Here is an 18,664-nt window from a genome sequence, read left to right as displayed (position 1 = left end):
GTTAAGATGGTAAATTTTATGTTATGTGCTTTTTTAACACAATTAAAAATTTTTAGTATCTGATTTTATATTGTTAAAGAGTAAACCTTCAATGTATTTCTTTATTAACATGTTAATAACGAATTATGTAATATTATCACATTCTGGTGTCCATATTGGCAGTCTTTTTTTTTTTGTCTTTTTTTTTTTTAAATTTTTTTTTTCAACGTTTATTTATTTTTGGGACAGAGAGAGACAGAGCATGAACGGGGGAGGGGCAGAGAGAGAGGGAGACACAGAATCGGAAACAGGCTCCAGGCTCTGAGCCATCAGCCCAGAGCCTGACGTGGGGCTCGAACCCCCGGACCGCGAGATCGTGACCTGGCTGAAGTCGGACGCTTAACCGACTGCGCCACCCAGGCGCCCCCATATTGGCAGTCTTAAAGAGCTTAAGATATGGAAGAAACTTGTGACACTGAGAAAAATGTTATTTTTAAATCCTATTTTTTCTGCTATCTGGAAAAGCCTGCCACAATTTATTCTAGTGATGGGACCATTAGCGCTGTAACAAAAAAGCAGTGTTTTCTATGGCGTGGAATGAAAACCCTTACTGACAGGCTTATTCAAAGACAGCCTCACACCTCCCTGAGATTCTTTCTGTTGTTGTTCTGTAGGTTCAGAGCTTCATGAGAGGATGGTTGTGTAGAAGGAAATGGAAGACCATTGTGCAGGATTACATTTGTTCTCCTCATGCTGAAAGCATGAGGAAGAGAAACCAGATTGTGTTCACCATGGTTGAAGCTGAGTCGGAGTATGTTCACCAGCTCTACATCCTGGTCAATGGTTTCCTCCGGCCCCTGCGAATGGCAGCCAGCTCCAAGAAGCCTCCCATCAGCCATGATGATGTCAGCAGCATTTTTCTCAACAGGTTTGTCTTGGCGTAAATCAAAGAGTCATGTGAAAAACCCATTTCTATTTCTTTTATAATTTTTTTTTTTAACGTTTATTTATTTTTGGGACAGAGAGAGACAGAGCATGAATGGGGGAGGGGCAGAGAGAGAGGGACACACAGAATTGGAAACAGGCTCCAGGCTCCGAGCCATCAGCCCAGAGCCTGACTCGGGGCTCGAACTCACGGACCGCGAGATCGTTACCTGGCTGAAGTCGGACGCTTAACCGACTGCGCCACCCAGGCGCCCCCCATTTCTATTTCTTAAAAGAATTTTTATTTTACTCTTAAAAGAATAGGAATCATAAGTTCACCTTTATGAGCTTATGATATTAAAAATAAGAAAGCTATCATTTGTGTTTCATTATTTGTGTGAGTTTACATGTCTTTATCTTGAATCATGGCATTTAGTTTTCTGGGTCTTTTCTTTGTGTGACATATGTTTTCTTGTCATTGTGTAGGCGTGTGTGTGTTGGGAAAGATAATCTTCATAAGCTGAGGGAGATGGAGTGAGTAATGGGTCTTTACATGTAATTTATATGGACATACTTTAGGAAGAAGAAAAACTAACAGGGGGCCTGAGAATCTCTAGCAAATTTATTTGCTCAATAAATATTTATAGTGTCCTTCCTGCTGAGTGTTCATCAGTGAACAAAGCAGAAACCCTTGCCTTCATGTAACTTAAATTTTGATGTGGGAAGACAATGAATAGTAAATAAGTGAAATATGTAGTATATTATATGGTGATGAGCACTATGGAAAAAATAAACAAGGGAAGAGGAGAAGGGGAGAAAGGGAGTCCTGGGTGCTTTACTTAAAAATTATTTATTTATTTTTTAATTCATCTATTTACTTATTTATTTATTTTGAATACATTTATTTGTTTTTGAAGAAATTTACATGGTTCAAAAGTAAAAACAACATGAAAACATCAAAAGCTGTCAAATAATATCAAATATTACAAAGTCATAGAAAGGGATGACTTTGTGTCATCGGAGGGAGTGTGGATGGCCCTGGAACCTGTCGCGCTTCTTGAAACACGTTAGACTAAGAAAAACAAATACACATATGATTCCAGTCATTAGTGGGATCTAAAAATAAATAAATAAACAAAAAGCAGGATCGGACCCATAAATATAGAGAATAAACTGTTGGTTGCCACATGAGGGTTGAGGAGTTGGGTAAGATGGGTGAAGGGGAGAGAGGGAGATACAGGCTTCCAGTTATGGGATGAAGAAGTCATGGGAATAAAAGGCAGAGCATAAGGAATACAGTCACTGGTATTGTAATAATGATGTAATGGGACATACTGTAGTTATACTTGTGGTGAGCATAGTATAAGGTATAAACTTGTCAGATCACTAAGTTGTACACCTGAAGGTAATGTAATACTATGTATCAACTCTAGTCAAACAAATTTGTTTTTAAAAGAAAAAGAACAAAAAGTTACTGCAATATATTTTAGTTTGGCTTTTTAAAGATTTAGGCTTTTTATGCATTTATTTTTTTTTTACTTTGTTTTATTTTATTTTATTATTGAAGTTTAGTTGACATACAGTGCTATATTAGTTTCAGATGTGCAGTGTAATGATTCAATAATTCTGTACATCACTCAGTGCTCAACACAAGAAGTGTGCTCTTAATCTCCTTTATTTCGTCCATCTCCCAGCCTGCATTTAAGGACATTTTAAGGACAAAGGACGTTTAAGGACAAAATTACTGTGTAATTTTCTCTTAAGTTATGCACACATTTTCACTGCTTATACAATTCTTTGGAAGAGCTGGAAGAGCAAAGCCAGGGAACTGCTCCCCTGGAGCTTTGAGTTCAAGAGCACAGCACTGTAGATGTGATTCAGAAGTTAGGAAACTACAGCCACTGCCATTGCCACCATATCTGCCTCTCAGGTCTCGGAAGCTGTTGCCTAGAAACTAGAACACCGAAGCTGGGTGCTGAAATTGCCCCTGAAACACTCACATCTTCATGACTGATTTTCAGCAATAGGAAGATGGCCTCTCCTACTTTCCATGTCTTACCAGGTGCACCTATTGGTGCAACTGGTGGAACTGAATTTACATTCGGAGCCTCATTTGCAAGGCAGTCTGGGAAGTTTAGCTGTAGCTCTCCATCATGTCCACCTAAAAGGAGAATAGAAAGGAGGTTGAAAGACTAACATACAGTATCTACCAAACTAAGGGCGCCTGGTGGCTCAGTCGGTTGAGCGTCAGACTTTGGCTCAGGTCACGATCTCACAGTTTGTGGGCTCGAGTCTCTTGTCAGGCTCTGTGCTGACAGCTCAGAGCTGGAGCCTGCTTCAGATTCTGTGTTTCCCTCTCTGTCTGCCCTTACTCCACTAGTGTTCCATCTCTTTCTGTTTCTCAAAAATAAATAAAAATGTTAAAAAATAAAAAAAATACAAAAAACCCCCCAATATCTGCCAAACTAGATTTGGTTGAAATCCTTGAACAACAAACACTGCTTAGTTAAAATTGCTATAAATGAAAAACAAATTATCATCTTCAAGCCATATGTATTTTGTTTCATGGACCACTTGGAAAAAGTTAAGGATTTCCCATTGATGTTTATTGTAATTGAATTTGACTTACAACAAACCAGAATATCTCACTTACATGAATAATTATGTATTTGATTGTGTAGGATGTGCTAGTTAAGAAAAGGCTTTAGAGGCTCAATCCAATGAATTAATTGTAATGAGGAGAAAGCAAAAGTTACTTTGGTAACTGCTCTTCTTGAACCTTGTAGAGATTTGGATCTCTATGCATAGTTCTCCTTATAGCATCTCTGTGTAGGTTTAGTCCTTTTCAGAGGATTCTTTTACATTTCCATCTTGGGCGTCTTAGGAGCGGTTATGGTAGAGTTCTGCCAAATCTTTGCTGTGGATTCTTTTCCCCTCTTTCCTGTCAAAACTCATTTTAGTGAAAGAGGGAGTCTTTTCCCTTAGTTATCATCTAGAATCAAACTGAAGAGAAAAAGGATCATAACTAATTTTTTGATGATCAGTTGTAGTGTTAAATCCTAACAGTAGAAAGATGTTGCTATCAAACATAATGAAGAGGGTTATATGCCAATGATTTGGTGTTTACTGTCTTCCAGTAGTTGAAGCCTAGCTCAGAATTTTCGAGATCGTTTGAAAGACAAATTGGTTTATGAGGGCTAGTATAATCCATGTTATTATTGTGTATACAATTTGGAGGCCCTGGGAGGCATGCAAATCATGTATTTATTAAGGCTTTAAGGACTCAGTGGACTTCTTTGACAAAGAAGTGACTAGATTATATTATTTTTCAATTTTTTTATAGTGAAACAATTATGTTTCTTCATGAAATATTTCATCAAGGACTGAAGGCAAGGATAGCAAACTGGCCTACCTTAATTTTAGGTAAGTGCATGCTTTAGACAAAAGATTTTCTCTTAATATGTCTACAATTAAAGCAAAATAACTTCAACATTAGTCAGCCTAACCTGTCTGAATTTCCCTCTTGACCTGAGAGCTTCCTTAGGCACTGGGAATCTGTTTTATTGCCCTCTCAGCCCTTTCTCCTGGCCTGTCATTGTTCATTTGGGGCTAGAGTTGGGCTCTGTGCACCCCCTCCCCCTGCCCCCGTGCATTCTACCAAGTCAGTCATTCAAGCATCTGGAAGGGGGCCCTGTGCACGTGTGACACATGATGCTGGGAGCCACTCTGTGCCATTTCCAATGAGTGAACACAGTCTCTCCTTGTACCTTAGATAACTTACCAAGGACCAAGAAAAACTGCCATGTTTACTTCTTTTTTCCAGCTGATCTGTTTGATATTTTGCTCCCCATGTTGAACATTTATCAAGAATTTGTGCGTAATCACCAGTACAGCCTCCAAGTGCTTGCCAACTGTAAGCAAAACCGAGATTTCGACAAACTCTTAAAACAGTATGAAGCCAACCCCGCGTGTGAGGGGAGGATGCTGGAAACATTCTTGACCTATCCAATGTTCCAGGTAAGTCATCTGGGATGCATTTTATAAGTCATCGGTTCCAGTTTGGTGGTACTGAAACATAGGGTGACCAGAGTGACAAGTTTAAGTATGCCCCATGTGGAATTATGGCAAATGTGCATCAACTGTCCTGAGCTTGACCCTGAGAGAAACAAATTTATGCCACACATTTTCCCTCTGTGTAGCATATGGGAGAAAAGCAGGCATTTTTTTTTTTAAACCAGGCATTTTTGAAGCAATTAAATCAGGAATGGTTTTTGAAAAGTAGCACAGTTTTCTCTTTACAGAAAGATTCCACACAGACTTCTTCCATGGAGTCTCCTCCTCCAGCATGTTTAAAAATATTATCAGGTTTACAGAAATAGGATGCTGTGCAAACGTTCCAGTATATGCTGGTGGCATAAAAGGCTCCTGAGGGGTGGAGTGACTGCTGGGAAAGTCTTTGTTTTCCTTCCCATCCTCCCCTCCCTGTTACAATTGCTGTTGAAGTTGGTCTTGAGTTTGTCTGGAGCTCCGGATACCAAAAGGAGGACATCCTGGGTCACAGAGGCTATGAAAATATAGGGTCTGGAGACACTGGCTGGACCTGGGGATTCTTGGCCCCTAGTCAGGTTGCTGAATTGAGGCTGGGGCTTGTCATGACATTTACTTTTGGGTGTTAGAGCACCCGGAGGGATCAAGCATACTTGTGTTCTTACCTGTACCTAGAGCTTTACCGTTAAGAGTCCTTGAGTGAGAACAGAGGAGGCCCAAATGTGAATTGAATCTCCTGTTCCTTTGAAAAGTGTCAATTCTGCTCTTTTGGAAAGGCATTGAGTGTTCTTATTGTGGAATTTATGGGGCTTCTGGCCAGGCCTCCAGATTGTCATGTGGTAAACCGATTCTCCTAATCATGTGTGTTAGGGCTTCTGCAGAGAGTTTTGCCCCCCTGCACAGGCATTGCTGACTCTGGCTGACCATTTTGTAGCCTGAGAAAGAAATGTTGCTCTGGTTCATAATTGTTTGTCCTAAAGTTTGTCAATCCTTTTTGAAATCATGGAAGTCACCACAGAGGTTTAGCAAGATTTTTTAAAAACCAAAAGGATGTATTTGAAACAACTTAAATATAGTGAAACTTTATAATGGTATTGTGTTTTTTTTCATGGAACTGAATTGTTTGAACTTTTTGCCTCTCTGAAGAAATATTTTCCAAGAAAAACTTCAAAGCAAAAACAAAAAGTTGCTTTTTTTAACCTTATAAAAATTATAATTTAAGCTTTTATTTATAGTGAAACAAGTTTTATATAATGCAGTGTTCTGAGATTCTGTTTGTGTCTTTGGCAGTTACCTCCAGATTATGATTACAATCCCTAAACTGTGTCTTTTCAGCAACTCGATTTCAGGTGAATATTCAAAGAAATGGTTGTGAAAGACACATGGAACATTCTGGGAGGCACCTAGCTCCCTTTCTGACAGTGCACTAAGGCCTTCCCATGGGCTATTTAATTTCCCTTTGGTGTCATTTTCTCAGGGTTTTAAAGCAACAGACAGAACCACACTTGATCTGTAGGGGAGGTGTCCAAACACAGTCGAATGGAGGGCCTTGGAAAGCCCTTTGGATTTCTTGAAAATGCTGAGATGCACTTCTGTCACCCTCTCTCCTTTTCCCTGGAGTTTAAGCCCAATAAGAATGGCTTGGCATTTTGATTGACCCCAAGGAATTCCTACAATGTGAGGAAAGGACCATCGGACTACGAATCTTGAGGAGACCTGGATGTCTTGCTCACTCTTCAGTCATAGCATTGAGGAAAATAATTGAACCAATCTAAATCTCTGTTTCTTACTCTTAAAATTGAGGACCTGATTTCCAGTTGTCTCCCAGAGCTCTAGCTATCTGGCTGTGATCCTGGGGGGATCACACGATGGTGGTGCAAGGAGCCTGGTGTTTGTCTAGGAACCCGCATCCTGAGACTGTGGTGGCCCGAAACCCTACAATTTAGCTGATGGGTCAAATGTTGAGGTTTCTGGCTTCTTCCAGACCAGGGTAACCAAAGGTCTCAGCTTAGGAGAGCCATTTTTCTAGGAGAAGCCTCAAAGTTGAAGAATTTAGCCAGAATTGGTCCAAACTGCAAGATGTGTAAACTGAAAGAACAGCTCTTAATCTATTTGCTGCCCTATCACTATTCTGGATAGATCAAGAGAGGAAGCTATCAGAGTGTGCTACCTAAGAGCCTCATTCTCCTTGGTGCCTCTTCTTTGTCTTGTTTGCTTGGTGTCTCTTCCTTCTGCCTTCTCCCTAGGAGTGACCCTATGGACCACTGAGGGGGAAATTGCACTTTCTAGAAGCTTGGAGGTTTTCTCTTACTGGGTTCATTCTATCCCTCTTGTTCCCTCTTGGTTCTTTCACAAATGAGGTGAAATAGTCATGAAAACATTTGCTTCCTTGGAGGATCTAGCTGTTTCTACTTCCCTCTGCATGCTAGTTCATGCTACCAAGGGACCTCTGACCAGACTTTTTCTTGAGTCTAGATATGGGGGCAGAGGTTAGGCACAGAGGAGGAGAGGTGATTGGAGCTTTTAGCCTCTGTATGTGTAGACCTTTTACTGGGCTCTTTGTCAAGTAAGTCATTTGCTGCTGTTGATATTCTATGTTGAGCTATGGAAACATAGAGGAATTGTTGAATTTGGATGATGCAGTTAATTTATCCTCAATTTAACCATCAGACAAGTAGTCCAAGTGTTGCCAAGAAATTTGTTATGGAAAATAATGTAGTCATTAATGTAATTTTTAATTAGCAAAGGCAGTGGCTCGACTGCCTTAAATTGGCTTCAGCTGCTCATAAGTCCATAGGTAAGCCAATCATGAAATCTGCCCCTGACAAGAACAGTGCTGTTAGATGTTCTCCAGAAAGTAGCCTTTTGCGGCTCTAGCCACCCATTTACTGTAATTGGCAAGCAGGCTAATTAATGTCTATAAAGTGACAAGTATTGTTCCATAGTTGAGAAGAGCATTATGATTCATCTAGACAGTACTTACTGTGATTCTTGGGTTTGGGGGGAACAGATTTATAATCAGCTCTTGAATATACACACGAGCTCTTTGGAGAGCCATCCGCTTCTCTGCAGAATGTCCTTTCCCTGCTTTTTGGCAGCTTCAGGCTTGTTTGTTCCTATACCAGAAAGTAGAAAGGACCGGCTTCTGAATTTCAGATCTATCTACTTGAACCTTAGCCAAGGAACTCTCTAAAATAGATTTAATTAATGGGGGAGAATCCTGAAGCTATTGACTAAACTTAGTTTTGTGGGTTTTCAGTGCATGCATTATAAGCGTCAGGCTCTCCCACTCCTACCTTCTTTGTTATGAAAAATTTAGTACATTAGCTGTTGATTGCCTTGATTTTCTTATAGAACTACTGACTTAGAGGCAAACTGTTATCCATCTTGGCACTGTGCAGAAGGGATATTTGAAAGTGTATGTATCCCAAGAGCCTTTACCAGGAGAAGTTTATGGAATGGAGAGGCAGAAAGTGCCCTCCATGTGTCTTACAGGGGAGGGGTCTCCCTCCTATCAGGAGTCTGTCTGAACTTCCAAAACCTTAATATGATGACATTCCTTAGGACCTGATCCCAGAATATCAGCTGCAGAGCCGTGTGTGTGCTGTGGCACTGCCCTTTGTGCTCATGCCTAAACATGGGCCCTCAGTAAACATCAGTAAGTAACTGGTGAAGGCCACCACCTGCACAAGAGCAACAGCAGATCCGTGGGCAGAGCTGCCAGCACCTCAGGACTGGACGGAAGGAACTAGCCATAGTACCCTGGGAGGCTGTTTCACTTTCTACATTCTTAGAAGGCCTTTCAAGGGCCTAGTGAGACCTCAGGCCCCAGAGAAGAGACCCCGTGGGTTCCTGCATTGGTCAGAGCCACCATGATCATGGCTGGCTCCGTCATTTGCTGTGACACCACCTTGGGCAAGTTACCAGACCTCTTCACACTTTGTTTCCTTATCTGTGTAAAATGGGCAAATTCCCCTTTTGTTGCTGGAGGTTTAGGTGTACGTGCAAACCTTGAGCTCCAATCTGACCCATAGCAGGTGGGGTTATGGTGCCTGTTCATGTGTGTTGGTATTATAATTAAGCCCACTGCCCCAGCTTTCTAAAAGATTTTAGTTTGTAAGCCAGTAAAAAACAAATATGTAGAGGGGTACCTAGGTGGCTGAGTCAGTTAGGCATATGACTTCGGCTCAGGTCATGATCTCATGGTTCGTGGGTTCGAGCCCCACTTCGGGCTCTGTGCTGACAGCTCAGCCTGCTTTGGGTTCTGGACAGCTGACAGCTGGAGCCTGCTTCAGATTCTGTGTTTCCCCTGTCTCTCTACCCTTCCCCCACTCGTGCTCTGTCTCTCTCATGATCTCAAAAATAAATAAAAATTAAAATAAATAAATATGTAGAATCACTATAACTTTAATTAAAACTCTACTATGTTATATTAACATCTTCATAGGCCTGGTGGAGTTTCTGCCTTTGACAGAATTCAGATAGTTTATCTATAAGCAAAACTACAAGTACATAATCTAATTAAACAATACTTCTTACTGCTAGAAGAATGAATTAAGGTAAAGTAGGATGAGAATGTAATAAAGGTGAACATATCTTCTTCTCCCAAGTTTTAATTCTTAAACAGAATATTGCAGTAGGATTCCGAATTTAAAAAAAAATGTGAACAAATATACCTAAAATACAGATTCTTGTGATTTGATTATAGCTGTATGTTTCCCCATGAACCAATTTTCAAAATTTGTGATTAAGAAATATATGATTATATTAAAAAACCTAAAGAAACAATTGTTTCTCTGGAACATAATATTTTGTTACTCTTTTTTTGTGCTCTTGGTGAAGTGTGTGTGTGTGTGTGTGTGTGTGTGTGTGTGTGTGGTTTGAAGTATACTTTGTTTCAAAACTGTAAAGGTAGAGATGAGTTTCTCAGACATGATGATGGCACAGTAGAGAGTGTCCCAGTGTTGTTCATCCTGACCTCTTGCTCATGCTGGCCTTTGCATTTAGATCCCCAGGTATATCATCACACTTCACGAACTCCTAGCTCATACACCCCATGAGCATGTGGAAAGGAAAAGTCTGGAGTTTGCTAAATCAAAATTAGAGGAACTGTCCAGGTATGTGGAGAACTCATAATAAAGGCTTGATTAGAGAAAGCAGCAAGTTAGTCTCTGTGGAAACCTAATATATATGTCCAGGCAACAAGAAGCAAGACACAGACCAGCTTCTCAGATTCACCTGAATATTAAATGCTAGCTCTTCAGATGGTACTGAATCAGAATACATGTTAATTTTAACCAAGAAAAATATATATTGTTGAAAATGTTTTTATAGCATGTGAATTTATATAATTGAGATTATAGCTGTATTTGGGTTTATGTTTCTTTCAGAATAATAGGAAAACGACCTTTATTGGAATCCTTGTGTTCATATTTGGCAAGAAGCTAGAGAATGTATATTTTGCATTTTTCAGTGACTTTTCAGTGTTTCAAGGAATTATTTACATCTGTGTTCCTTTAGCTTATATGCAATAAATGGTATAAAGTCCTCTAATTTGCTCTACCTCTAACATATGGCATCCTAATTTCAATGAAGGTTGCTGTTCATAAAATAATACTTTGCTTTCCTGTTGCATTCCCCAGGGTATTCATTGGTTTGTGACCCGCTTGTCATTTAGAATCATGTACACTGGCTTTGGTTTGGGTCATGGCTTGTTTAGGCCTGGAAGTCTGCTCTCCCCACAGTCTCTTTTATACTGATGCAAGTCAAAACTGAACTTCCCAGAGGGAACTCTTCTTTGCATACCTGCTAGGGCTACAGAAAATATCTCTTACTGTGATCTGTGCTGTGTCTATAGGATAATGCATGATGAAGTGAGTGACACTGAAAACATAAGGAAGAACCTTGCCATAGAAAGAATGATCGTAGAGGGTTGTGATATTTTGCTGGACACCAGCCAAACTTTTATCCGCCAAGGTAAGTCCTTGTTTGGTAGACCCACTGTCTTAGTCATCTCTGCGACTTATGCATTATCATTGCCAGATCCCGGAAACCATTTTGGAGCAGGTTTGATGTAGCTGTGTGATTGATACTGTTCATGCAGGACACCTCCGTGGCCTTGACCGAGGCTGTGGTTGAGGCCCACCTTTGTGCTGTTTCTTTTCAGGGGCCATGAAAAACAGCAACACAATAATAGTAAAGCACGAGTGGGACAGTAAGTTACATTCTGACTGGACTCTCCTCCTCAGTGGACCAGACATTCTCTACAGCTCCAAGGAGGACAGATCGGTCTGGCCGATGAGAGTGGCAGTGCCAGGTGGCGACGATATACAGGCAAAGGCCCAAGAGAAACTTGCATTGCTCAAAGCCCTTTCACATAGTGGTGGGGACAATGTCCGAAGTGAAAACAGCTGTCTCTTGTTCCCATTCTTCATCAGCACTTCTGGATCAGCCCCCCATGATATGATTTGATTCAGTTGGCAACTCCAGTTGCCAAACGAAATGTCTGTTGACCCCTGACACGCTTTGGTAATGGTGCATGTATCTTGTTTGTGGGATGTGTGCTTTCCGAGCATCACCCAGTATTTTAAGCTTTTGAAGTGTTGAAGGTATTTGTGCCAGAAACTTTGGAGAAGCAACAGCCTAACAGTGTCCCTCCCTCCAGGGCCCTCATTGCAGAGTGCAAGGAGTAAACCTCATCCAGAGTTCTTTTTTTAAGTGCTTAAGTGTTCTGAGGGAAGGGACCATGCCCCACGGAATTGATTTGAGACAATGCATTGCACACATTTATGATTTTGAACTTGGTGAGCAGTGACACATAGATTTTGGAACTAGGATTAACCTTTAATGTAGTTTTTGTTCAGAATGTGCCAATAACATTTGAAGATATTTGCATTTCCGTTGCCTGCCAAAATGTGCTGCTTAAAATTTTTTTTTTTACCTCATCAAATAAGACGTTACTTGTGCTGTGCACATAAATTTTTGCACAGAATACTTAAAAAAGTTTAACACGTGCTGTTCTATTTTCCATTATTTATTTATAAAGAGAAAGTACACATATGTTAAAGTTTGGAAGTTTATTTTAGGAAATGATAACTTTTCTCAGTTTTTGGCTTCTGATACTAATTTTCCTTTAAATATAGTGGAACACAATGCTAACAACATCAGGCCTGCCTAATTCTCCCTGTATTCCTCCGCAGAGACTGTGTTCCCATATTGGCTTTCTGCCTTCCTGGCACTTGCCTGCCTGTGTGCCTTCATGTGTGCTTTCCCCAGCCTGGGGCCTGGGAATGCCCTTTTCCATCCCTTCCGTGCCTATCGAAGGTCTGCTTGGCCTTCCAGGCTCAGGTCAGACACCTCTAGAGAGCCTTTTACAATGTTCCCTCATCTTTCTCTCCCCTTCCCTCCAGTTAGAATGGATTTACCTTCCTCCTGGTTTCGTGCCCCTTGCTCCCGATGCATGTATTTCGTCCTCTTGTGTATTGTAGGTACATGTTTGCACGCCTGTCTCTGCCAGTAATTGTAACTCTGAAGGGCAGTGTTTACGAATTCTCTCCTGTCTTATCTGTTGTTTTCCATTATAGATACCTGAAAGATGGGCATTGGATTAAATTGAATTACTCGTTGAGTTGCAGTTTTGATTGTTAGATGTCTTATTTTGTATTTTTCTTGCATTTGGAATTCACTGAAAAAATACTAATTGACTGGAGCTTTATAATATGCGAGAATGCAAATAAACGTTTCTGTAACTAGTATTCTATTTCTGAAAGGGCTTTTGATTGAAAAGTATGATACATCATAATTTATTTCTATAAACTGAGACTGCTCTTATCTAAGTTTGAAAAAACATCTATAATGAAAAGCGCTAGAAGGTTGAATATATTGAATAAGTCATTTTTTTCAGTACACCCAGAGGAAAAATACTCAGGACCCACCTCTGCCTTTGATTCATGTCCAGATGTTATTTATTGCTTTTTCTTTGCCACATGTTTAAAGCACTTCTGTTAGCTATTAATACAGCTGATGTTATTATTGTATTGATGTTGATATAATGATTTGCCTTTACAGTATTTTTCTGTATTTTTGGTTGTTAGTGTGTTTAGAAATTATTCAATAAAGTTGGCTTTAAAAAAACAGACTTTAATCCAAAAGTAGAAAGTAATCCAATTACATATAATTTGGGAAGTTTCCATTGTTTTGCTTTGGTTGCTCCTATTATCATTTTTACTACATACCCTTAACAGACTTTTAAACCCATCGAGGTGGGTTTTTTATTCTTTTAAACTTTGATGGATTCCATTTCCTATGAAATGGACTACAAATTATCTCTAATTGTCTGCTAGTATTTGTGTTAATTACTTTTAGGGATAGTATGAGGTATGTTGCAGTGTGTATGTATTTGTGTGTGTACATGTGTGCATATGCACAAATATATGTGTGGTTTCAACCTTAAATGAATGTTTATTCTGAGGACTAGAAAAAATAAGTCGCCCAGGACGTCGGAAAGGCCTCCTTAGAATAGGGGCATCAGATAATCTTGAATGTCAATCTGTGGGAATTTAGTGATTAAAGTAACAGAAGTTTTATTGTAAATTGATGCTAATCATTAAACAGTTGATGAGCAGGATGCAAAGGACTGTATCGCCATGTAGTCTGATAATGTCATTTATGTTCCAAAATCTACTCAAAGTTTGTTGAACTAAAGTGTAAGAGTCTGAAACAGTAATAGGAAGACAGTATAGCCATGTCGCTGGAGGTCAAATTCTGCCTCCACCATCTCCTTGCTGTAGGATATTGAGCAATTTATTTAACTTTTCTTTGTCTCAGTTTCCTCTCCTTAAGTTGGAGTTAATAGCACCTAGATTTTAGGGTTGTGGTGAAAATTTAATGAGCTGATACCCACAAAAGCATTTAAACCAGTGCCTGTGAGAGTATGACATAAATTTAAAAACCAAGATCTAAATTTTGGAATGAGTTTCTGTTTTTCAATAACATGAAATATATATGAACATTTAGTAGAAGATGAGGCACTCTAAATTGACATTTTGCCGAAAACCCATTATGCATAGCCAATGTCTTGTGGAAATGTGAACCAGGATAATTAAGTGAAGGTTACTGAATTCAGAGTGAAATGCATTGAGAATGAGTCTCGGACCTCTGTGATACCTTAACTATTCCCCGACTCACAGTCATGTCCTTTTGGGGTAGCAGTGTTCTTTGGAGTTGTAACATGGGGTCCACAAATATTTGTACTTTCTCAAATGCCTAACCCAGTAACCTGGAAGTTGCTCATCATTCCTTTTCACACTGGGTGGAATGAAGAATAAGGGCATTAGTCCTGAATGCCATTCTTTGGGAATTTAGTGATTGAAATAACACAAGTTTTGTTGTAAATTGACCCCAATTATTAGGTTGACTGAGAGAGACACAAGGAACTGTGTCATAGCAATGGTCTGATATTGAGGAATTACTAATACAAACTATTTCTTTAATTTTTACTAACTAGAGAGGAATCTTCAAGTCTTAGAGTTGTATTGAAACACCAGGTCAAACATAAAATGAAATATAAAAAAAGTCCACTTAACATGTTTTTCCCAATATGATTATTTTATAAACCGAACGATAGTGTTGAAATCCCTCACTTTTAATTCTGACGTATAGACTTCTGTATAGACTGAATATACAGGATGAACGGTTATCGATTAAACATATTAGTGTATCGTTGACAAGGAAATGTTTATTTTTTTACCTCAAAGTTTTAATCCACAGTATTACTAATATATGAGCAAACATGTATTCTGTAATTTCTGATCTGCAAAATCATTAAATGCTAGAAGCACTTAACGACACATTATATTGAATCTTCATAAACTTGGTTATAACCTTTCTGAAAATGACTCCTGAACCTGTTTATCCACCAAGACATTTATTTGTCTTCAGCTCCAGTCTTTCACTCTGCCCTAGCTGATCTCACGACCCCCCATGGCAAAGCTACAACAGACTGTCTTTTCCTATCCGATCCCTTTCCAGGTGTCATTGTTTATGTTGCTGAATCCACTGCCATCTCTTGGCAGCGTGGCTCACTCAGGTGACGGCTGCTCAGCCCCTCAGGCCTCAGTTTTCCCTTCTATGAAATCAGGGGCGAACCAGGTCCTCTGAAAGAGCTCCTCTGGCTTTGATTCTGCCCCGTGAGCCCCATGAGTGCAGTCCTTCTGCTGTTACTCATTTACTTATCTAGGCAGTCTGCCTTTTGCTCTCCCCACCCCTCCTCTGCTCTTCAAATTTAATTACTTGCTGCCTGCGCTCTCTGACAGCTTGCTCCCACCTGCCTCACCTCCTTCCTTCGCTCTCCTCTTGCCCGTTCCCTTCGGTGGAGTCAAGCCTTCTCCTACCCTTTGTTCCCAGGGCCCACAGCCTTCCCCAGGACTACTTCCATGCTGTTCTTTAGGCCCCCAAATAGCTGCCTACTTTGCCTCTGTCTAGCAGTCCCACCTAAACACTCACCTGAGGAGATGGAATCTGCACACGGAGGCTTGCTCCTCATCTACCCACCTCCCCACCTTCAGCTCTGTTAAAAAGTAGATGCTGTTTGGAGTATTCATATGCTAACGTGAACATTTTGTGACCCACAGTCATAGTTTTACCATTTTACGTATACGAACAACTTTAGTGGGGCTTTCCCCACTTATCAAAGGAATCTGTGACCATTAAAAAAAAAAATCAGGAAACGCAGAAAATGTATGAAGAGGAAATGAGGTTGCCTGCAATCTCATTTTTTAGTGCTGACCCCTGTTAATATTTAAGGGTTGAATATGCAGTTAACGGTTCTTATGAGACTGATATGTGTCTTTGTAAGGCTGCATTTTGAGTAGTGGTAGATTGAACAAATAGTAGTAACATCGCTGACTCAGTAATATCACTATTTCAGAAGTCAAGGTATTGACAAGAATCTTTCCTAGTGTTTGTTTTGGTTTGCTGTCTAACTTACTGGAATTTTATTTTGTGGGGAGGTCATTATTAGGATGAACTTGTATAAAACCTATGTAGAGATTCTCACATTGAATAGAAGACAGTTTTATTCACGGGAATGCTCTGGGTATAGACTTTATGATTTCTTTTCCATTTAAATTCCCCAAAATTTTTATCACACATAATTTAAATATAATCTGAAATAGCTGCCCTTTAAAAATTAACTAAGTTGCATTGAATTGTTTAATTTGTTTATTTTTATAATATACATGCAGTGTAAATTTTATTTTTTATTATGTTATTTGTCTACCTACAGTGCCTCAGGAAGAATAAATTCTATCTTTTTTTTACTATGTTATTTTATTACTATATGCAATTATACAGTATATATCTTGTTCTTTTTTTAATTTCTTTTAAAAATTTTTTAAAATATTTTTTATATGTTTTTGAGAGAGAAGGACAGAGAGACAGCACAAGCAGGAGAGGGGCAGAGAGAGAGGGAGACACAGAATCCCAAGCAGGCTCCAGGCTCTCAGCTGTCAGCACAGAGCATGACACTGGCCTCGAACTTGCGAACCATGAGATCATGACCTGAGCCGAAGTCAGACGCTTAACAGGCTGAGCCATCCAGGCGCCCCATGTATCTTATTCTTAAATTGACTGAGATAAGATCACCAAGGGACAGATGACACAAGTGCCTTGTTCTCTGAATTCAGTTTGGCTTTCTTTCAAATTTATTTTACAGTTTATTAGTAAATAATCAAGTCTGAAATGTTTTATAAAAATAGTAGGAATTAGGGGTGACTGAGCGGCTCAATTGGTTAAGCATCCAACTCTTGATATGAGCTCAGGTCATGATCTCACAGCCCATGGGATCGAGCCTCGAGTTGGGCTCTGGGCAGACAGTGTGGAACCTGCTTGGGATTCTCTCTCTCCCTCTCTCTGCTGCTCTGCTGCTTGCTCTCTCTCCCTCTCTCTTTCTCTCTCTGAAATCAATAAATCAAAAAATAGTGAGAATTAGTTAGGCCCTTAAAACACAATGCATTCTCTCTTCTGCTCAGAGTGTAGAGGATTTACTTCCAGTGGTGCATCAAATAAATCCTTGCTATCTTGGGAAACAGGTCCTAGAGTTTATTGCATCAAGAATAGTTCTCATTTGAAAAAATTTTAATTGCTGTGTATTCTTCACTTTTGTGATCACCAGGTTCTCTTATTCAAGTACCTTCTGTTGAGAGGGGGAAACTTAGTAAAGTTCGCCTGGGTTCACTGTCTTTGAAAAAGGAAGGAGAAAGACAGTGCTTCTTATTTACAAAACACTTTTTAATTTGTACAAGAAGTTCAGGAGGAAAGCTGCATCTGCTCAAGGTATGGGTTTTATGTGACTATTCCATTTATGTTCCATGCACTTAAGAGGGATTGAGATTAATTTAATTATGGCTTTCCCATATCCAGTATCATAAAACCCAGATTGTCACAATTGCATAGTGAGGTAATGTACAGTTACTAAGCCTGGCATGTACTTTGTTGTTAATCGAATCCAAAAAATAGAAATTTAAGTGTCCATTTCCATAAAGAAGTGCAATTAAAATCATAACCTAGAAAAAATTACTAGTTGATGACTACTGAGCTACAAAAATCTTATTAAATCGCTGCAGTATATTGATAGAATATTTGCTAAATCCTATTTTATCTTGCTCTATACCAAGAGTCAGCAAACCATGGCCCACAGCCTGCTGCCTGTTAATAAAGTTTTATTGGAACACAGCCATGCTCATTTGTTTATATATTGTCTGGCTGCTTTCATGCTTTTAAAATGGCACATTTGAATAGTTGCGATAGAGATATGGCTTGTAAAGCCTAAAAGATTTACTGTCTGGCCCTTTATAGAAAAAGTACCTATCTATACCTTTTGTTATTAGTACCTAACAACTATTATCCAACACAAGGATGATGGCTTTCTGCTGCTTAAAGCACTTCCTGGTTGGTGGGTCTAGCTGCATTCACTCTCAAGGTGCCATCTAGTCTCCTGTAGGCTGACTTGCTAAATTTATAAACATTGGGAGTGAGAGGCAGTTGGTGCAGAAGAATCATGAAATTCAATGTGTTTAATTACTTTTACACAGCTAACTGTAGTTTTGGAATCTATGAAAAATTATTTGTGATGCAGAATTGCTATGCTTTCTTCTGTGACAATTTGAATATAAGGTTTATGTATCTGAGCTTCCCAACTTATGCAAGACTGTCAGCCTCTTAATAAAACATTGGTTTGTTTCCAGACAGGTGGGGTTCTCTCTCTAATAGAATGTACTTTGATTGAGGAGCCCGATGCAAGTGATGATGACTGTAAGTCACATTCTATCTCTTAGACTTATGGTAGAATAAAAGGGTCTTATAGTTTTTATTTACTTATAGCTAAGGCGAGCTGCTTAAGGAGGCAGGAGAGATGCTGAGAATAAACTCCCTGAAGTCGTTTATATATGAAAAGTTCTGTTGAATCATTTAACCTGTGAGCTTCGTTAAAACCATCTTTGGGAATTCATGTTTTATTGAATTTGTCTCACGATAGTGACTTTTCACTGGAAGGCAGAAAAGGAATTAAATTAGAGAGTTGTTGGAATTCTGTAGATTATGGAAATTTCAAAAAAAGAAAAGAGGAAATGAGTAGAAGGCAGAGATCCTAGTCCTGAGTAACCTGCTGACCTCAGCTTTTTTGTCTACTTATGAGCTTAGTAAAGGCTTCCCCTTG

At 39.5% G+C, this 18,664-nt stretch overlaps 1 protein-coding gene across 5 annotated transcripts in view; it reads left to right on the top strand.

The window, feature by feature from the left end:
- Positions 1–18,664, top strand: part of RASGRF2 (Ras protein specific guanine nucleotide releasing factor 2) — a 241,544-nt gene that overhangs the window by 102,663 nt on the left and 120,217 nt on the right. For all 5 annotated transcript variants that reach the window (XM_040449627.1, XM_040449618.1, XM_040449610.1 and 2 more), the window contains exons 5-11: positions 654–907; positions 4,247–4,326; positions 4,727–4,920; positions 9,958–10,067; positions 10,808–10,926; positions 17,123–17,283; positions 18,195–18,261. In XM_040449627.1, coding sequence (XP_040305561.1) covers positions 654–907; positions 4,247–4,326; positions 4,727–4,920; positions 9,958–10,067; positions 10,808–10,926; positions 17,123–17,283; positions 18,195–18,261 — 985 coding nt within the window. The remainder of the gene's footprint in view (positions 1–653; positions 908–4,246; positions 4,327–4,726; positions 4,921–9,957; positions 10,068–10,807; positions 10,927–17,122; positions 17,284–18,194; positions 18,262–18,664) is intronic.

The sequence above is a fragment of the Herpailurus yagouaroundi genome, unplaced genomic scaffold (genome assembly GCF_014898765.1).
Source record: "Herpailurus yagouaroundi ecotype Mexico unplaced genomic scaffold, PumYag 29, whole genome shotgun sequence".
Lineage (NCBI taxonomy): Eukaryota > Metazoa > Chordata > Mammalia > Carnivora > Felidae > Herpailurus > Herpailurus yagouaroundi.
The sequence above is the reverse complement of the archived record's forward strand: the minus strand, read 5'-3'. Positions and strand labels throughout refer to the sequence as shown.